The 20,278-nt window shown below is 41.6% G+C and overlaps 1 protein-coding gene across 2 annotated transcripts; it reads left to right on the top strand.

The window, feature by feature from the left end:
- Nucleotides 1–1,888: 1,888 nt before the first annotated feature.
- Nucleotides 1,889–4,228, top strand: FEZF1 (FEZ family zinc finger 1). 2 transcript variants are annotated; one of them, XM_060019967.1, is made up of 5 exons: nt 1,889–2,317; nt 2,468–2,689; nt 2,927–3,061; nt 3,320–3,452; nt 3,891–4,228. In XM_060019967.1, exons 1-5 carry the CDS (start codon nt 1,889–1,891, stop codon nt 4,226–4,228), a joined length of 1,257 nt encoding a protein of 418 aa, XP_059875950.1. The 2 variants fall into 2 exon arrangements, with proteins under 2 accessions (XP_059875950.1, XP_059875949.1); XM_060019966.1 differs by having other exon boundaries at nt 1,889–2,689.
- The last annotated feature ends 16,050 nt before the right edge of the window (nt 4,229–20,278 follow it).

Raw genomic sequence — 20,278 nt, 5'->3', positions numbered from 1 at the left:
GACGCCCACACCCGCTTGGCCCGATGTCTGGCGCCCGTCACCACCCGTTCTACAAGCACCCACTCGGGGTAACTCACCAGGTAGATGGCACCCTGGGCTGCTGCGGGCGGCCACTCACAGGGGCGGGCAGGCCGCAAGGCCCGGAGCTGGCATCTCTGTGCTCTTCCTCTGCCTCCTGGCGCGGTCTCCCGGCTACCGCGTCCTCCCGGTGTAGCGGCTAGGTCACGCCCGGCACTAGCACACCTGGCCCCAGGGCTAAGCTCCGCACGATTGCAGGCTTGCCAAGGGGAGCGACGAGGACGGTGCGCGCTGCTGCTCCCGGCGCGCTCCGGGCGGCGCCCGCCTAAGCTATGAGAACCCGCGCTGCCGGAGTCGCTGCCGGGAACATTCCTTACTCTCTACAGCTCCTCCCCGGGAGTTTTGGCCCAGGCACCGGACCCGGAGGGCGCCTTGATGGGGGGCGTTGCGGGTCCTAGTCTCCGTGCGCTCTCTGGGAGGCGAAAGCGCGGCTGAGGCCGCGACAGGCATGCAGCCAGCTCGCGGTGCTCGTCGCCCCCGAGCGCACACACACCCTGGCTGCCGCCCGCGCTGCTTTAAGGAGGCGCGCGGACACCAGCAGTCGGGAGGTTGGGGGAGGGAATCAATAGGTTGCTTCCCTTCTCTGCCCAACATTCAGGATTTTAAATGCTCCGAGAGAGCTCTAGCTGAGCGCAAGTACTAAAAGACTCTCTTTCCGGGCTCTCAATGGAAACGCCAAAAAGCGCGCGTGTGTGTTTGGTGGGTGTGGGGGGAGGGTGTCTAGTCCTAGCCGAGGTTTCTTTTGGTGTGACACCCGCTTATTCCTTGCAATTCCTCCTCAACTTTGTGGATGGAGCGTGTCTTTCCCAAGCTTAGGTCACGGCATCGCGCTTACAAAACCACAAACATAAAACAAGCCTCCCAAGGCCTTTAATTCTCAGGGGCTTTGTGGGGAGGCCAGTTACCTGCTGGCGTCTTCCAAATGGTCCAGACTCGGTTCAGGCCACGGAGACTTCGGGATTCCAGGAGCCCTCAGCCCCAGGCCCTAGAGGAAGAAAGAGGACTGCGGAGGAGGCAGCGGGGCTCCGACCCGGGCCCACCTCGGGCCCGGCGGAACCATGCCTGGAAGGCTCGGATTTCTCTTGCCGGAGGCTTTCTGGCCGCGGCTTTCTAGAGCCTGGCGTTTGATAAATATAGCCTGGTGTTTGCCCCTGAATTCGAGTCTGTTTCCTTATTTAGCCCTTGTACAATGATTTTAGATGATGTCATTTAGAGCTAAACGAGAAAATTGATCTCAGATTTGCTTGGCCTCTAAAGCCCGGTTAAGCAGATTGAGAGTTAAAAAGACAGGAAAAAGCAAAGCGGGGGGGCCGACGCGGAGGGTAGCGAAGTGTCCGCCGGCGAGTGTGTGCGCGGAGGCGACGGTCCGCCGCGCCTCGGAGAGCGCCCCCGCCTCTTCTGGGCGGGGGAACCTCGCTCACCAATGAAAAGTAGTCACTGACTGCAGAGGAAAAAAAAAAAAAGTTTTCCTGTTGAGTGTTGGAAGCGAATTGAGCAATTATCTAGTTTACCTTCTCCTCTTGGAAGTTAACGATTGGCGAGATCTTGGCTGCGTTATTGACACAACACTTTCTATTGATAGAAATAAGTAGTGATTGTCCCCGAGTCATTGGTGCGCCAAGAACTCTGCGATGGGCTGGCAGGAGTCCATTGGGCTGGGCAGGCAGGTTCGGCTGGTGATGCTGGGGAGGAGGAGGAGGCTGTTGGTGGTGATGGTGCCCGTCCCCCTCTCCGCAGGTCTGTGACAAGCAGGGAACAAGGCAACGACGGCGCAGCCCGGCCCCGGCTGAGGGACGCTGGAGACTCAGACATGGACAGTAGCTGCCACAACGCGACTGCCAAAATGTTAGCGACCGCTCCGGCCCGGGGCAACATGATGAACACCTCCAAACCCTTGGCTTTCTCCATCGAAAGAATCATGGCACGCACCCCCGAGCCCAAAGCCCTGCCCGTCCCCCACTTCCTGCAGGGAGCCGTGCCCAAGGGGGACCCCAAGCACTCTCTGCATCTTAACTCGTCGATCCCCTGCATGATCCCCTTCGTGCCCGTGGCGTACGACACGAGCCCTAAGGCGGGAATGACGGGCTCGGAGCCGCGGAAGGCGAGTCTGGAGGCTCCGGCTGCACCTGCAGAAGCGCCCGCGGCGCCCGCGTTCAGCTGCAGCGACCTGCTCAACTGCGCGCTGACTCTCAAGGGCGACCTGGCCCGCGACGCGCTCCCGCTGCAGCAGTACAAGCTGGTAAGGCCGCGGGTGGTCAACCATTCTTCCTTCCACGCCATGGGAGCCCTGTGCTACCTGAATCGAGGTGACGGCCCGTGCCACCCGGCGGCCGGCGTTAACATCCACCCGGTGGCCTCCTACTTCCTCAGTTCCCCTTTGCACCCGCAGCCAAAAACGTATTTAGCCGAAAGGAATAAACTGGTGGTCCCGGCGGTGGAGAAGTACCCCTCGGGAGTAGCTTTCAAAGACTTGTCCCAGGCTCAGCTGCAGCATTACATGAAAGAAAGCGCCCAGCTCCTGTCGGAAAAAATAGCGTTCAAAACCTCTGACTTCAGCCGCGGCTCTCCTCATACCAAGCCCAAAGTTTTCACTTGCGAAGTGTGTGGAAAGGCAAGTACTGTGTAAGGAGTGGGGGCGGGGGTGGGCTTCCTTCCTTCCTTCCTTCCTTCCTTCCTTCCTCCCTTCCTCCCTTCCTCCCTTCCTCCCTCCCTTCTTTCTTTCCACATTTAATTTTATTTTGTAATTATTTGTATACACTTGTTATAACGTTATCACCTCCCTCCCCTCCCTCTGCCTGGTTTGATCTCCAAGGGCTTGTTGAGCTAACCTGTTGTACTTGTGTTTAAGGTCTTTAACGCGCACTATAACCTAACCCGTCACATGCCGGTGCACACAGGAGCCAGACCCTTCGTTTGCAAAGTTTGTGGAAAGGGCTTCCGGCAAGCCAGCACCCTGTGCAGGCACAAGATCATTCACACCCAGGTGTGTTCGGCTGTCTCAATTTCACCTGGTTTATTTCCGAACGATTTGTTTTTTTTTTTTAATGGCCGATAAACTCTTACTCTTTAGCGTAAGGTTTGTTTAAAATGTGCCGGCTGTGAGAGAGAGAAATGCCAGGTATTGTTTGCCTTTGTTTTGCTTAAAAGCATGTGTAAGAGCATTACAGTGTTTGTGAGTTTTTCAGACTCCACTGAATAGCAAACTACCTTAACTTCTCTGCTTTTTCTCCTTTCCGCTTAGGAAAAACCTCATAAATGTAACCAGTGTGGCAAAGCATTTAATAGAAGTTCTACTTTAAACACGCATACCCGAATACACGCAGGCTACAAACCATTTGTGTGTGAATTCTGTGGCAAAGGATTTCATCAAAAAGGTATCGAACCCAGGAGGCGTTGTCTTTCACAGTAGTCTTACCAAAAGCCCTCAACTTTGGGGGGTATTTCAGAAAACGATTTGTTAAGTGCAGCTAGTTACCAGCGCATGTGTTGCCATTCCAACGTCGTACCCTCAAGTGTGATGAGTGCTAGAGAAAGGCATGGCTCGTATACAGAGGGGGCATTTCTTTTTAACCGCTTGTCCTCGTTTTATAGAATTGGATTAATAACTGTTGTATTAAAACGTGGAGGGAACGACCTCACTGCTGATGTTTAAAAATAAATTTGGGGAGCGAAGTGCAGGCGGGCAGCATAGAACTGCACCGGTCCTCCGCGCTGTGGCCCCTCTTCTCTAGACTCGTTGTCCTTCAATCGTCTGCTCCTCCCGTTCCAAGCTTTCTTTTCAGATCCACGTCCCTGTCATTTGTCTGTTTCAGGGAATTACAAAAACCACAAGCTGACCCACAGCGGGGAGAAGCAGTTCAAGTGCAATATCTGCAACAAGGCTTTCCACCAGATTTACAACCTCACATTCCACATGCACACCCACAATGACAAGAAGCCCTTCACCTGCCCCACGTGCGGCAAGGGCTTCTGCAGGAACTTTGACCTCAAGAAGCACGTCCGCAAGCTGCACGACAGCGGCCTGGGGCTGCCCTGCACCTCTGCCGGGGAGCCGGGAGCGGACCCGTCCCCCCCTCTACAGCAGCCGCTGCCCGCGCCGCTGCCGCCCCCTGGGCCCCTGCAGCCTGGGCTCCCCCCGGGCCACCAGTGATCAAGGCCGAAGTCCCTTCCCAGCCCCAGCCGGGGTCCCCACTACTGAGACAGCGGCGGAATAGAGCTGGACCTCTCTACCCAAGCTCACCTGTAGAACCCAGGGCATGTTGGGCCTTACACATTAGCGCCAACCAGAAGCCTCTGAATTCCCCGGCCTTTCGCCTCTTGCATGCACCTGCTAAGTGGTTTTGTGTATTATATCCTATATAGGCACTAACAATTATGAGAAAATTTGGGGGTTTGTTTTCTGATTTTTTTTTTTAATTTGCAAAGAATTTTCATCTCGGGTGGAGAGATCGTGTTTGTTTTGCTTTTTAAACACAAATTTCTGCTGTATTTATTGAGATCTGTATTATCCCACCCGGGAATGCTGCACCATTTTAATTTTATTATTGTATATACTTCCATTGTGTGGATTCTGTGGTCTCGAGATGCCTGCCGATTGTTTATTACCAGTTCCTCTTTCCCTGAGGTTAAAAAAAAAAAAAAAAAACCCAATTCTGTGTGTATGTTATATATACACGCATAGATGTGTGTGCCCGTAAAGGCACAGTCCACATTCATCAGCACACACACACATACAAACACACACACATTAGATAAGGACGGTTCATTATGGATGAATTTGAATTTTGGGTTTGATTCTTGCACGTGAAAACTGATTCATTGACTGTTGGAAATAAATCCTTGGAACATGCTTATTTAATCAACACCCTTCAGGGCTCTGTTCATATTATTCAGCTAGGGATCCCTGATTCTGACCCCCTCAGCCTTCTTTCTTCCTTTTTAAAAAGTTCAGCCCTGGGTTAGTATCACCCAATGTTTCATCTGAAAAATTCACCAGGAGCAAATAATAGTCTCTCCAAATAGTTACAACTTTGGTAAAGTAATGAAATTCGATAAGTTCAGAGACAGAAGATGTGGAGCTTTCTAACAGAAGCACGTCTTTGTCCTGGACCATCTGATATATTTGTAGTGCAAAGTTAAGTGGAAACAACATATCTATAGGAGCTGTGTGTAATATACGTCCCCACACAGGCGTTACAATGATATCATGTGGACGGGGATCTATTGTTTGCATCCTGAACGCGCATACTGACTTGTACATAGCTGGCAAAGGGAGCCTGCATGTTTTTATGTGTGTGTATATGTTTATAGACGAATATACTTCCGTTCAAGGAGGAAAAATGGATGAAAACCAAACTGTGGTGGGTGCCAGGTCCTTGAAATGCTTCAAGTGTTAATCAGCATCTCCGCTGTGAGCTCGGGCTCTGGTGTTTTCTAACTGCAAGTCTCTCCTGTTTTCTTGCCAAAACAGTGAAACAACTGCTAAAGACTTTAATTAAGAGGGGTAATTAGTTCAGATTTATCAAAGCCGGGTTGTTATACTATTAGCTGCTCAGTAGAAGCTGCCAGACAAGCTCCCAGCCCAGCCACCCTGCTGCAGCGGGGCCACATCCAGGGAGAGAGGCTGGGGGGAGTGGGCCGCAGGGGTCCCCGCAGCCCCGCCTGCCTCGGGGGTGCGTCTCGGCCCCTCCCTCGGCCTCGAGCTCCCGCCGGGCCTGGCCGCTGCGGAGAATCCACCGCGGATCCGCACGGCGGGCACAGGATCCCCTCCCACCCGGGGCGGCCTCGCCGGCTCTTCGAGCGCCTCGACGGTCGCAAGAGAGGCGTAGGGAACGAGTTCAAATTTGCTCTCCTGCCTCACTTTTGTACGTCTTGGGGGCGCTCAAGGAAATGCGGAGCCAGGAGGCGACAGGCGGGACGAAAGGGAGGTGGGTAGGGGGCACCGCCGGGGCGAGGCGGCGATTTCCTTGGCAACCAGAGCCCGCATTTCCAGGTGGGGGAAGGATTGACCGCTCCGGGCGCCGAGAGCCGACGACCCGAGGCCCTCGTCGGCGGCCCAAGTCAGAGAGGTGATAGACACCCTGGGTGAGGCGACCGCGGACAAGCGCGTGAGCGGGCCCCACGGGACATCCGAGCCAAGTTCCACCGCGGCCGATCTCGGGTTGGGGGACCCCAATATCCTGGGCACGGAGCTGGACGGGAGGGATCCCGAGAGCAGGGGATTCCTGATTCCACGTGCAGGTGTCGGGTCCAGACTTCCCAGCTCTTGCCCCAGGACGCAAGCCCTCGGGCACTGGGACTTTTAAGTCCCAATCCAGCAATCAGTAGATCGAATCCCTACCTTTCTCTTTTCCTGACGTCCCCATACCCCACCTTATCCTTTGCTGAGGCTAGATCCGTGTTAGATTTGACTTCAGAAAGAGAGAGTTCTGAAATTCCATAGTTGGGTAAATTCTGAATCTTCGAGGCTGGCAGAAGAGCCATTTCTCCTGACTATCACAGCCAAGTGGAAAAATCTTTTTCCAGGTGCTTGTCACATTCCCTCACAGCTGCCTGTGCCCCAGGGAGCTTGGGGGAAATGTCTGGTAGCTTATCGGTAGCCACCTTTTCGAGGTAACTTAGTCGAACCTTGAAAGCGTTTGTTCTCTTTGAGTAAACAGAATGAGGTCAGGGGTAATTATAAAGGGCAGAAAATGGCTTTTGTCTCTTGAATTTATTCTCAATCAGTATTTGAACTTATTCTCAGAACCCCAGGATGTAATTCTCCCAGACTTTCAAGGTGACACAATTTCACTGGTGGAAAAGAAAATGAACATTGTTGAGGAAAATTACTAAGCCATAAAATACTTACAGTTAGGAAGTACTTATATGTGGTACTCCCACCTTTTAGCCCCTGCCAGTGTGCTTTGACATATTGAAAAAAGTCTTCTGTGGAAGGATAGAATTGGTCTGTTTGGGGAGGTGGGAGCATATAGGGGATCTGTTATTGTAATCTGGAGAGACTTTGCGCAGGTCTGATTTGGGATGGGGCAACAGTTCCAGAGAAGGCAGGCAACGGAAACAGTAGTCTGTCTGGTCACAGGTTTGAGTAGTCTGAAGTAGTGGTGATTAAGTAGGAAAAGCCAAAAGGAAATCCTCTAAAATAAGCACTCAGGAGGACTACTTGTCAGGAGGTGAATTATCGATGAACTTTGATTTATGACAAAGCTGTTAGAACTCACTAAACATCAAGGAGAATCTCCTTAAAGATAGGATGAGCTTAGAGATTAGTTGGAGTGGCGGTGACTGGGAGGGGGGTGTTAAAAATTGATGAAGAGGGATACTTAGCTAATAGTCAGTGGAAGACCTTACAATTCTCCCACCTCCAACAAATGTGAAAAGGTGCCCCTTCACTCTCTAACCTGTATGTTTGTATTTGTGTGTGCTTATATAAATGTTTGTGTTCATTCATGAAATAGGCACCCCAATGGTATGAATAGCAAATTGGCTCATCCCCACACACCTTCTCTTTACTTGAAGTTAGCCAGCAAATTCTCTCATGTTTAGGAAGAGTGGCCAGTGTTCAGATCATCTGCAGAGGGAAATGTTTTATCTCCAGCTGTCTGTTGGAGTTAACTTTTGGTACAGAGGAAGGTGGCCTATTGGACTGCAGGAACCAGTTTTAGAAAGTTCCTGACCTGGAGCCTTGTGTTTTGCTCAGTTTTGGAAATCAGAATATAGAATGGAATTAATAACATTAAGTAGTTAATTCCTACCGATTTTATTTTAACCCAGATCCCAAATTCTGATTTCTAATAATCTCTTCCCAAAGGATATAATATGTTCGACTTTAAAAAACATTTAGTTTGAGAACAAGTTATTATCATGCAAGATTAGGAGTGAAGTGTCAATTTTTCAATAGTAAATGAAAGCATTTTTAGGGGCCTCATCAAAGCAGTTACTTGTTCATGAAGTCTGAAGCTTAGTGAGCCTATCATAGAACTTTGCTCCTTTCCAAATAAGGAAGAAATGAACCCACGAGGCGCAATGGACTCATGAGTCCCAGAACTGTGCACACTGTTTGATAGATGTCCTTTACGTTAGTGGCAGGTAACAATGTCAGACATCATAATTTTGTTAGATTTGGTGACAGCTCAAAGCAGTGACTAAATTATAACTGTAATGGGATGTTTTGTCTTTGCAAAATATTCACCCCCAAATATACGATATAAAATACAAATGATCTCAAATTCAAAATTAGGGTTTATTTCTTACAGAAATTTTTTGGGTCACTTTATAAACACTTTCAATGGGTAGAACCTTTATTACACATAAAGTTTATGATTTTAAGGGATCATGATCATGACTTACTCTGTTACCAAACAGTACATTTTTAAAAGCATAAAAATTAAAGACAACCCTAAATCTCAGTGGGTAAGAATATGAAGTTGTTGCCTGGCCCTGAAAAGCATTGCCTTTTTGCTATGTTTTTGCCAAAAACACATATTATTTCACACAAGAAATTATATGTTTCCATTAGGTTAATTAAAAACCAAAAAATAAATCATATTTATAAGTGTAAGCAGATACCTTATTATAAATGTCATTGTTTCTAGAAGTCAGTGCATATGTCCATTCCAGCTCCAGGCAGACTAACTAAAAACAAAGCTATATTAATCTACACACTGGTCATTTGTATTCTCTTGGTGTTGAAGCAATTGGCAGTTCAAACCAGGATAGGTTACTCACTCCAGGCAATAGAGAAGAGGAAGCTTGGTGTTTAAATGACCCTGATAGGAAAATCTACCTCTGCTATTATATTATTTCTGCTTGTATTGTGACATGCTGCCCATAATGAACTTTGAAGAAAAGTCAAAATCCATCATGCACGTGAATGGGTACAAAGTTATCACAAATAACTGTGTACATTTTCTGTTCAAGTTCGAGGTGATATTGGTGTCAAATGAAATCACGTTGCTATTGGTCGTATGGAGATCAAGTTACTAAATAAAGATGAAGTAAAATTCTGTCAGTACAAGTCTCCAGGGCTAATATTTTGCTGTCAAACAAATGTTGCTCATGGGTACAAAGGTGTGGGAGTGGGGAGAGAAAGCATCACGTACCAGTTCCTAACTGGAGCTAGAAATCTATACTCACATGAAGAACAGATCTTCAGTTTGATTTAACTCTATTCTTCTTGATAACAATAATATACACTTTTTACGTGTGAGAAATGCAGAGCCCTTGAATCATAGTAACAAATATAGTGATGTCTTTTGATAGCTCACCATAGAAAGGTAATTTTTCAGTTAAATGTGAACCAGATCTGGAGTTGGTGAAACATTCTACACCTGTAAATTGTTTACACAAATTTCCGAATAAGATTTGCATTTTTTAAAATGTCAGCTAAAACCAAAGTTTGGAACAAACCTCTGTGGAACAAACAACCCAGTTTCTTCAACAAACAGTAGTAAGGGAGAGTGGCAGAGGGAGAGCTAGAAAAAGAGAAGAGAGTGGAGGGGGAGTGGGCAGGGGGAAGAGGAGGAAGGGGACCAGGACGGCAGAACAAGAAAACTTACCAGTTAAAAGAGATTTTAAAGACAGTTGCTATGTTTTTAACACAGCTATTTATTTTAACAGTTGCTAAAACAGCTGCCATTAATAATCAATTGCTACATGTAAATCTTATTTCAATCCCAAGTCAATAAAATAAACTATAAAAATGAAATTCATTTATGACATCCGAGACTACTGGAAATTTGAACACTGACTGGGTGTTTAATAAAATTAAGGAGTTATGTTTACTTTTTAAGATATGAAAAAAGCATTGTGATTTTGTTAAAAAATAGTTCTCTTAGAGCTATGTATTCAACTGTTTAAGGGTGAAGTGATAAGATACCTAGAATTTGCTTAAAAATAATACAGGAGAAGGGAAGGGGTGTAAGTACAGATCAATAAAATTGGCCATGAATTAATCATTGTTGAAGCTGGGTGATGGTAAACAAGATTATATTATACATTCTGAATACTTGGATTAAATTTAAATTTTCACTTAAAAATATTTTACAGTAAGTTGTATCATATCAGAAAACATTTCCCCCCTAAACATTCATAATCCTATCACCATAAAGCATTAATTGCATTGTTTATACTGTTCTTTTAGTCCTGATTCCAGGACTAATCCCATTACAATATAGAGCTTTAAACCTTTTGTAGAATTAAATAATTCTACAATAAAACAATTAAATAATTGTCAGTTTACATAAAAGAATGTAAAGGAAGAGAATCAGTGAACCTGTTACTCTCTTGAGAAGCAAAATGTTGAGGGTAAAGGACAATTGAAAATTTATATTGGCTAGGATATTTCAGATAGTGAGAAGAAACATATATATGCACGGGTTAATCGAAAGGCAATACATAAAATGGAGACTACCTCAGCATTGTATAGTCACTCCAAGTCCCAAGAAAACCAGAACTAAAACTCAGTATTCATTCATTATTTCATTGATTCATTCAAAGTGCAAGGTGCCAGCTTAGGTGGAGGGTATGCAATAGGAATTAACACCCATATGTTTTTTATCTTCCTGGAATTCACATTCTATCACGGAAAACAGAGTGTTTTGCATGGGTTCAATAGATTTCCCTTTCACTAAGATTGATGTGGTTTTCATGGATGAATGACCTTCTAGCCAATACTAGAATCTAATGCAGAACCTCTGGCATGGGACCAGGTGACCAGCTGGTGATACGCTGATTACGTTGGACTCCTTCCGCATGGAGGACATCATGCTGTCTTTGCTGGAAGAGATACATATTCTGTACAGTAAGTCCCCTACAGACGAACCTTCACCTTTCAAAGTTGCAAACGTGCGTTTGCATGTCCAATCATGTAAGTTAGTTCACGTGTCTGGCCGTACATTGTCACATACATTGTCACGTGTGTGCATCCTCTACAAGTGGTTGTGCTTTTGTGTACTTCGCTGTACAGTACTGTATAGAGTACAGTAGTACAGTGTCTTTATTTCAAGCCCAGGCTGTCCGGAAGCAAGCGTAAAAGCAGTGGTATACAGCTGATTGTGTTAGTTGGGTACCTAGGCTAACTTTGTTGGATTTATGAACAAACTGGACTTACAAACATGCTCTCGGATCGGAACTCGTTCGTATGTAAGGCACTTACTCTGTATAGATTTGTCTTTCTTGTACATAGTGTTTCTGCCAGCACTTGCGTCTATGGATTCTCTAAATTTCTCACTTTCATACCACATGAATTTTTCAGACTAAGAAATTTTACAGTAAGAAAATGGATCTACTAAGTATACAGCGAGTATACAGAAGGTATTTGCAATGCCTAGAATAGCTAAAACATTCAACACATATAATTTGTGTTATCCCACATACATCCAACATATATAAAGAAATCTATAAAACAAAAAGAAATGGCAAAAAAAACCTAATCGAAAAACAAGCAAAAACTTGATAAGGAATTACAGAGAAGGAAATCAAACTGCCCATATACATGTAAAAAGATGCTTAGCCTTCTTAATCATCATCAAAATACAAAATATCACCACAGTGAGATCCAATTTCATACCCAACCAATTGGGCAAATTAAAATCCTTACAATAGCAAAGGTGGTGAATATATAAAGCATCCAAGACATCTATATCCTCTTGATAGCAAAGGAATCTGTAATAACTTTAGAAATCACTTTAGAAAACATGTTGGCATTAGTTAGTAATTTGTCTATACATACACTATTTCTATCAGCTAGAAATCCCTCTATTAGCTACATAACTTAGAGAGTCTCTCACACACAGTTACCAGAGACATATAGGTACCGGGGTACAAGATTTCATAATAACACTGTTATAATTATAAAAAACTGGGAAAAACTCAAATGTCTATTAACAGGAAAATAATAAATTGTGGTATACTTATACAATGTAATAGTATATAGCAGTGAAAATAAATGGATTACTGTTATATGCAAAATCATAGATAAATCTCAGGAACATAATTTGAGTAAAAACACAGGTCATTGAAGAATGCACACTGTGAAAAAAAAAAAAAAAAAAAAAAAAAAAAAAAAAGAATGCACACTGTGAATCCATTAAAAAGTTAAAAATATATCAATAAGGTCAATAAATGAAGAAAACTTTTTAGAATAGTGGTTACCTATAAGCAGGAAATAAGCCAATGAGATTGAAGGGTACACAGGAGGCTTTGATATTAATAGTTGTAGTCTTTTTATTAAACTAGCCTGTGTGTATACAGATGTTTGTTGTGTGATGATTCCTAATAGAATTTATAGCTATTATTTTTATCTGATTAAATTTAATAAAAAAAATTAAACCACTACATTTTAGAACCTTTAGGATACATCTAAATCAGAGGAAAATTCATGTCCTTAAATATTTATAGTAATAATCTGGAAAGAATGAAGAGAAATGTATTAAGCACTTAACTCATGAAGTTAGAAAAAGAACAAAAAATGTTTAGGGAAGCAGAAGGAAATATAGAAATGATAAAATTGATCATTAAAAAATTAAGTAACAGAAAAACAAGATAACTAATAAATTAGACCATGCTGTGTTTTCAGAAAAATGATAAATCATAGTATTAAACAGTACTGGGGCAGCTGAGCAGTCATTGAGAAGAACAAGTACGGTTCATACTGCCTACCTTAACCAAGGTAAATTGCAAAAGGACAAAAATTTAAATGAAAAGTGTGTAACCATAAAAGTCATAGAAGAAATTATGGCATATTTTTTAATACTCACATAATAAGTATAACCTTCTAAGTATGGCAACAAAACTAGAATACATTAAATAGATGTCGATAAACCAACCTCATAAAAATGAAAAAAGTCATGCGTATCTAAAAAAAACTAAGCAAAGTCAAAAGAAAAATGACAAACTGGGGAAAATATTTGCAACTTAAAAAACAAACATAGTGCGGATATCCTTACTGTATGAGAAGAGTTCCTTACACATTTGTTATGAAAAGGATGCACCTTACAAATGTTTATAGAAATAGTTCTTAAAAAAGGAAGTACAAATGTTTGTTAGCCATCAGAAGATGTTCAACCTCACTTGTGTTAAGAGAATTGTAGATCAAAACTTCAATAAAGCAATTTTCACCTATCTGATTAGCAAAGATTTAGCACATTTTGATGGTGAGGTTTTGTGGGAACAGGCACTCAGTCATTGCTGGTGGTGTTTTAAATTGATACAATATCAGTGGAGGGCAATTTGGCAATATCATTCAAATTACAGGTTGCAAATCCCCTTTGACACCACAATTCTACTCCTAGGAATTGATCTCATATGTGGGAAATACTCTATAATTTATTTCAGCATAATTTGTAATAATAAAGACTGGAAACAACCTGTATATCCACGTCTAGGGCTAGGTTAAATTCATTGCATTATATTCATATAATAGAAACCATGCAATCACCAAAAAATGAGAATGTGGGTAGAATTTTACAAAGTTAGGTTAAAAAAAAAACACACACACAACAAGGTTTTAAAGCAGAGTAGCAGTATACTATCACTGTGAGAAGAAAAATGCCATCTGCTTGTATATGCATGTAATCTTACTGGCAGGATGTGCAAGGAACAGGTAATTTTGGTTACCCAGTCAGAGAACTGGCTGACTGGAAGGGTGGGAAAATGGAGAGAGGTGGGAGGAGAGATTTTACTGTGTATCCTTTTGAACCAAAACAGTACTATATACTCTTTTGAATTGTGAGTCTGTGTAAGTGTGTGTCAGACTGTTACTAGCCTATCCATTAGTCATTTTCCTTTCTCCATGCTGGAAGAGACCTAATTTGGTTCAGGTGTTCGCATTCTGACTTGTAACTCAGATGTATTTTCCTTAATTTATGCCTATCATTGTGTTTTGTTTTCTATGTCAGAGGTTTGTTGAGAGTGGGCAGTGGTGTATTGGTAAATATTTAACAACTGGCTCTTTTTTAAAAAAAGTCCTGATTTGGAGCATTCAATAATTTCTCTGGTGTGAATACTCCCTCTGTAGTGAATTCAAACTCCAACGTGACATCAACTGGTTCACAAAATTCCTGAAAATTTAACAATTGACTCTTGCAAGCCACAATGAGCCAGCTCTAAGATGCCACTCTTCCTGCAAATGAGAAATGAGGGAAATTCTTCTATTATTTGGGGAAAGTCTTCATTGCTCATAAAAAGAGACTCAGAAGAATTAAAAAAATTTTTTTCTGGGCCTCTTTCCCCAGCATTTTATTATGAAACAATGTTTAGCAAAGATAAAGGATTTTTGCAGTAAACACATATGTGTATCACCAAGATTCTACTACTAACATTTTGCTGCATTTGGTTTATCACGTATCTATCCATCTATAATTCCATCAATCCATCTTATTTCTTAATGCACTTCAAAGTAAATTATAGACATGCCTACCCTTCTCACTAGATAATTCAGACATGTAATATTAACTAGAGGTCATTATATGTTTATAATTTTTTCTTTTGAAGTAAAATTTTCAAATGAGATGTAAAAATCTTAAGTGATAAGTGCATACACTCGTGTAACCCAAATCCCTATCAACGTACATTGCCATCACTCCAGAAATTTCCCTCATTCCCCGTCTAAGTCAACCCTACCTCTTCCCCCAAGAGGCTACAACTGTTCTGTTTTTTTTTTCTATCATAGATTAATTTTACCTATTCTAGACTTTTATATAAATAGAATCATACATCTGTGTACTCCTTCGTGTAAGACTCTTTGCATTCAGCGTAGGGTTTTTGAGATTCATTCATGTCCTTGCATGCATCGTAGTTTCTTCCTTTTTAATTACATGGTAGTATTTCATTATATGAATATATCAGAGCTGTGCATTCATCTATGAATGGACATCTGAGATTTTTCCAGTTTTCAACTATTTTTAGTAAAGCTGCTATAAACATTTTATGCAAGTCTTTTTGTGGAAAATTGTCTTTATTTCTCTTGAGTAACCACCTAGAGGTAGGATTGTTGGGTTATAGGGAAAGTGTATGTTTAATTTTATAAGAAAGTTTTCCTGGGTGGTTGTAATATATTACACTCTACAAAAAAATATATGCAAGTTTCTATTAGTCCAAATTTGGCATTGTGGTGGGTATACAGTGGTACTTCATTTCCTTGGTGACTAATAATGTTGAGCACTTTTTCATGTGTTTATCAGCATTTCATATATTCTTTTTTGTGAAGTATTTATTGAAATATTTTACCTATTTAATTGAGGTGCTCTTCTTTATATTATTAATTTATAGGAATTATTTACACAACCTACATACCAGTTCTTTATCAGAAATATATTTTGCAAATATTTTCTCTCAGTCTGCAGCTTCCATACACCTTTTCTTAATAGTGACTTTGGGTAAGCAGTTTTAATTTTGATGAAATTTAATTTATTAATCTTTTTCTTTTATTCATTCTCTGTAGGAAACTTACTATTACTCCAAAGTCATTAAGAATTTCTCCTGTTTTCCTTCAAAATTATTATTGCTTTAGCTTTTGTGTTTAGGTCCATAATCTATCTTGATTTAATTTTGGACTATGATATGAAGTAAGGGTTGAGAATCATCTCTTTTCCATATACATATCCAATTTTCCCATAACTATTTGTCAAAATACTATTCTTTTTCTCATTGGATTTCTTTGGTGCCTTTGTTGAGAATATAATAGCCATATAACTGAGGATCTATTTCTGGAGTTGGTATGCTGTTTCATTAGTTTATATGTCTATCTTTATTCTAATAGTATCTAATAGTATCTTGATTACTATATCTTTAAAGTACATCTTTATTATTACTTTTCAAAGATTCCTTTCAATATTTTAGACAGTTTGGATTTCTATACACATTTGAGAATCAGCTTGTCATGGTTGTTGCAAAATCCTCCTGGAATTATGATTATAATTGTGCTGAATAAACTTAGTGAGAATTGACATAGTAGCAATATCGTCTTCCACTCCATGAATATGACTTATCTCTTCATTTATTTAGACATTCTTTAATTTCTCTGAGACATGTTTTATAGTTTTCTGTGTAGAGGTCTAACACATATTTTGTTGAATTTATTCCTAAATATTTTTTGATCCTACTGTATATTGAATTATATTTAAATTTAATTTTCTAATCGTTTACTTCTAGTTTATAAAAACACAGTGAAGTACATTCACCTCATATGCTGTGGCCTTGCTAATTTTATTAGTTTTTGTAGTTGTTTAGTAGATTCCTTAATTTTCTAAGTAAATAATCATATTATCTGCAAATAAAACAGTTTTTCTTCTTCCTTTCCATCGTTATGACTTTTATTTCTTTTTCCTTGCCTTATTTCAATGATCATCATCATCTTTTGGATATTTTAGTGTTTTTATTTGTTGCCTAGAACTTTAGTAACCACCTTGTAACCACAAGGAGAGATAACTTGAAAAGGATATGCTGAAGATGGTACAGCATAAATCTGTAAGGAACCTACATCTTTAGTGATATCATCAAACTGCTGAATTCATTACCTATTACAAATTTACTTCTAGACTTCTAGTGATGGGAGGTATAAATCATTTTAACACAAAGCTTAAAAATCAGGGTGTTTCTCCTGCATAGGACTTTCTAAGACCTGGAGAGCAGTATTAAATTTGTAATTTTGCATTCTTTTGCATGAAGAGAGCCTCAAAGATTGTATTAGCCTTCAGGTCTCCTAATGCCTGAATCTGCCCAAGATACTCCCATTGTTTAAGCCTTTTTGAGTCGTGATTTCTGTTATTTGGAGCTTAGAACATCCTAAAAAATAAAAAAGGTGATATGACATTTGTGTTCTTCAGCATCTTCTAAGACAAAATAAATTCTGCCCTTTGTTTTTCCCTCCTTTGTCAGAGCTTATCTCAAGTCTGGGACCACCTGCCTGACAGCATTATCATATTTACTTTCTGAATTAGAAAGTGGGACCTCCCAGAGTTCCAGAGTGTCAGCCTCTCTCCTTAAGAAAATGAGAGTGCAACTGAGGAATGGATAAAAAAGATGTGGTGCATATATACAATGGAATATTACTCAGCCATAAAAAGAACAAAATAATCCATTTGCACCAACATGGATGGACCTAGAGATTGTCATACTGAGTGAAGTAAGTCAGACATAGAAAGACAAATATTGTATGATATTGCTTATATGTGGAATCTAAAAAAGGGTACAGGTGAACTTAATTACAAAACAGGAGTTACAGATGTAGAAAACAAACTTAATGGTTACCAGGAGGTAAGGTGGGGGAGGGATAATTTGAGAGATTGGGTGTATTGAGTGTATACACACTACTATATATAAAATAGATAACTAATAAGGATCTATGGTATATGTGTAAAGCACAGGGAACTCTACTCAATACTCTATAATGGCCTATATGGAAAAGAATCTAAAAAAGAGTCGATATAAATATGTATATGTATAACTGATTCACTTTGCTGTATACCTGAAACTAACACAACATTGTAAATCAACTATACTCCAAAAAAAAATTTTAAAAAGAAAAAGAAAATGAGAGTGGTCCTACGTACTATTCAAGATTTGTAAAAACAACCCACAAAACTGGATCTGTGGATCTGAAAAGAAAAGGAATTTCTTGAGTGGGAATTATTTGGCTCACAGACCCAATTGCTCACAGTTTGGATTACAGAGATTTGAAGTGAACTCAGACAGAAGCAAAAGGAGGCAAGGCATAGCCAAGGTCCTGCCTAGGATGCTGCCACAAGCACCACTGCACTGGACACATGACTCCATCACAGCCATGGGCCCTAGTGCTGATAGTTCAGAACAATGAGTCCTGGCCAGAAATACCACGTTGGCCTCTCAGAGAATGGTGTTTGGATGTTTACTCCACTCATCCGCCTGAGCTTCCCCAGATTAGAGATTCAAGGCTCATCAAAAAGCCTTCAAAAATGAGTTACAGGGCTTCCCTGGTAGCGCAGTGGTTGAGAGTCCCCCTGCCGATGCAGGGAACACGGGTTCGTGCCCCGGTCTAGGAAGATCCCACATGCCGCGGAGCGGCTGGGCCCGTGAGCCATGGCCGCTGAGCCTGCGCATCCGGAGCCTGTGCTCCACAACGGGAGAGGCCACAACAGTGAGAGGCCCGCGTGCTGCAAAAAAAAAAAAAAAAAAAAAGAGTTACAAAAGATCTTTTCTTTCTTCCCTCACAGTGACATTCTATATAGGCTGGTAAAGTAGGTTGAAGAGTAGCATTTAAAGGAGGACCCTTGTGATGAAACACAATGTTTTTTTCTACTTGGCTACCTGAAATGCCCTCAGAATTTTCATTTAATTTAGCAGGAAGCATATGCCAAGAAAGGTTTCTTTAGGGACATTAGAAATTACTCTCTTTGTTCCAGGAAGAATTTAAAACAGATTACTGAAATACATACATATAATAAGAAAATAAAGTTTAAATGAACAGATGAGAAGGCAGGAAAGATAAAATCAAGCCTGGATTAGGCTTAGTGCACGGAACAGTGCTGCCGGATCTTGTTGGTTTCCTGTCACCGAGACACCAATTTTGTTTTACGCTTTCAAAAAGCAAACATGAAAAGGGAGAAATCATCAGTGGTGTGATTGACTGTACCTATAAAAAGATTTGCTGGGAAGAAATATAACTATGCTGGTAGTGAGACACGGTAGCAATTTCCACAGGTAGGTCTTCCTAGAGAGAAGACACTGAGAGGATACAGAGAATTTCATCCTCAAAAATGTCTTTATAGTAAGCACTAAACTCTTCAAAATTGTTTCGTGTAGCTTTGCTCAGCCTGGGCTATTGGCAAAATGTCCAAGTACAACTGAGGGGCCTAGCAGTTTGACTCAGAAATGTAATTCTCCAGTTCTTCCTAAACATGGAGATTCTGCAGGTATAGCTAGACTGTATTTCAGGTACTTTTTCATGAATATTGTGTTTCCCCTAATGGAGATTTAAAAAATTTTGAGCATCAGTGAATTAAGGTAATAGAACCCGTAATGTACATTGCTAACTAAATCAATGAACAATGTTTTAAAAATCAATAGAGATGGAATATAGGATTAAAATCCTATTATGGGGCTTCCCTGGTGGCGCAGTGGTTGGGAGTCTGCCTGTCAATGCAGGGGACACGGGTTCGAGCCCTGGTCGGGGAAGATCCCACATGCCACAGAGCGACTAGGCCCGTGCGCCACAGCTGCTGAGCCTGCGCTCTAGAGCCTGTGGGCCATAGCTACTGGGCCTGCGTGCCACAACTGCTGAAGCCCGCGCACCTAGAGCCCGTGCTCCACAACAGGAGAGGCCACTGCAATGAGAGGCCCGCGCACTGCAGCGAGGAGTGGTCCGCGCTCGCCAGAACTGGAGAAATTCCTGTGTGCAGCAGCGAAGACCCAACACAGTCAAAAATAAAAATAAATAAAAATTTAAAAATCCTATTATGAAAATTGAGGAATTAGGCTAGGTAATGTGCTGGAATAGATTGCTACACCACAATACCATAGATGAGGCCCAAGGGATACGTTTATACAGGGCCAAGAGTCCTGTAAGACATTAATATTGACTCTGCTCTTACTTACAATGAGTCATCAAATCGAATTTTCTATGTTATAGGACAGGGCTGCAATGAATCTAGCCTGCAGAAATTTTAAGGCAGTTGTAACCAAATACTCATCTCAAAAAAAAAAAAAAAAATCTCAAGCTACTTGTAACATATAACATTGAGCCGTGTAACTTTACTCACTGATGAAATTTCCAAGATAAACTGGTTGTAAATGTATAGCCAAGTAGGACAGAAAATTGATTATACTGTTAGTTTGGGCGGTGGGGTGGTGGAGAGGCTCTTCGTCTGCAAATTGTAACAATTATTACCATATGAGGAAGGGAAAACAAATCCTTATTTTACCAGTTAAGCTGTCATTTTGCTGTGGAGCGGGACTTCTGAACTCTCTATTCCCACATTCTGGAAGATTCAAACAATTTTTTTTTGTCATTCTTAAGACCTTTCTCCAACAGGTCAAAGGTGAAATAATTACACCTAAAACGTCCGCCGCATCCTCTCTCATTTGCTCTATAATCTCCACGCTGGTGTTCTCTAAGCCTCTTCAACACGAAGACAAACAAGATAACACACCAGTACAGGGGTTCCTCAAAAAATTAAAAACAGAACTACCATATGATCCAGCAATCCCACTTCTGGGTATATAT

Source organism: Delphinus delphis, chromosome 9 (assembly GCF_949987515.2).
Source record: "Delphinus delphis chromosome 9, mDelDel1.2, whole genome shotgun sequence".
Classification (NCBI taxonomy): domain Eukaryota; kingdom Metazoa; phylum Chordata; class Mammalia; order Artiodactyla; family Delphinidae; genus Delphinus; species Delphinus delphis.
Note: the sequence above shows the minus strand (reverse complement) of the source record. Positions and strands in the feature narration are given on the sequence as shown.

What these genes read in the sequence shown, in the direction of transcription:
- FEZF1 (XM_060019966.1), top strand. Translation starts at nt 1,889, where the DNA reads ATGGACAGTAGCTGCCACAACGCGACTGCCAAAATGTTAGCGACCGCT. An exon ending in CTTGCGAAGTGTGTGGAAAG is followed by an intron (nt 2,690 to 2,926) that starts GCAAGTACTGTG and finishes CTTGTGTTTAAG; the next exon opens with GTCTTTAACGCGCACTATAA. An exon ending in ACAAGATCATTCACACCCAG is followed by an intron (nt 3,062 to 3,319) that starts GTGTGTTCGGCT and finishes CTTTCCGCTTAG; the next exon opens with GAAAAACCTCATAAATGTAA.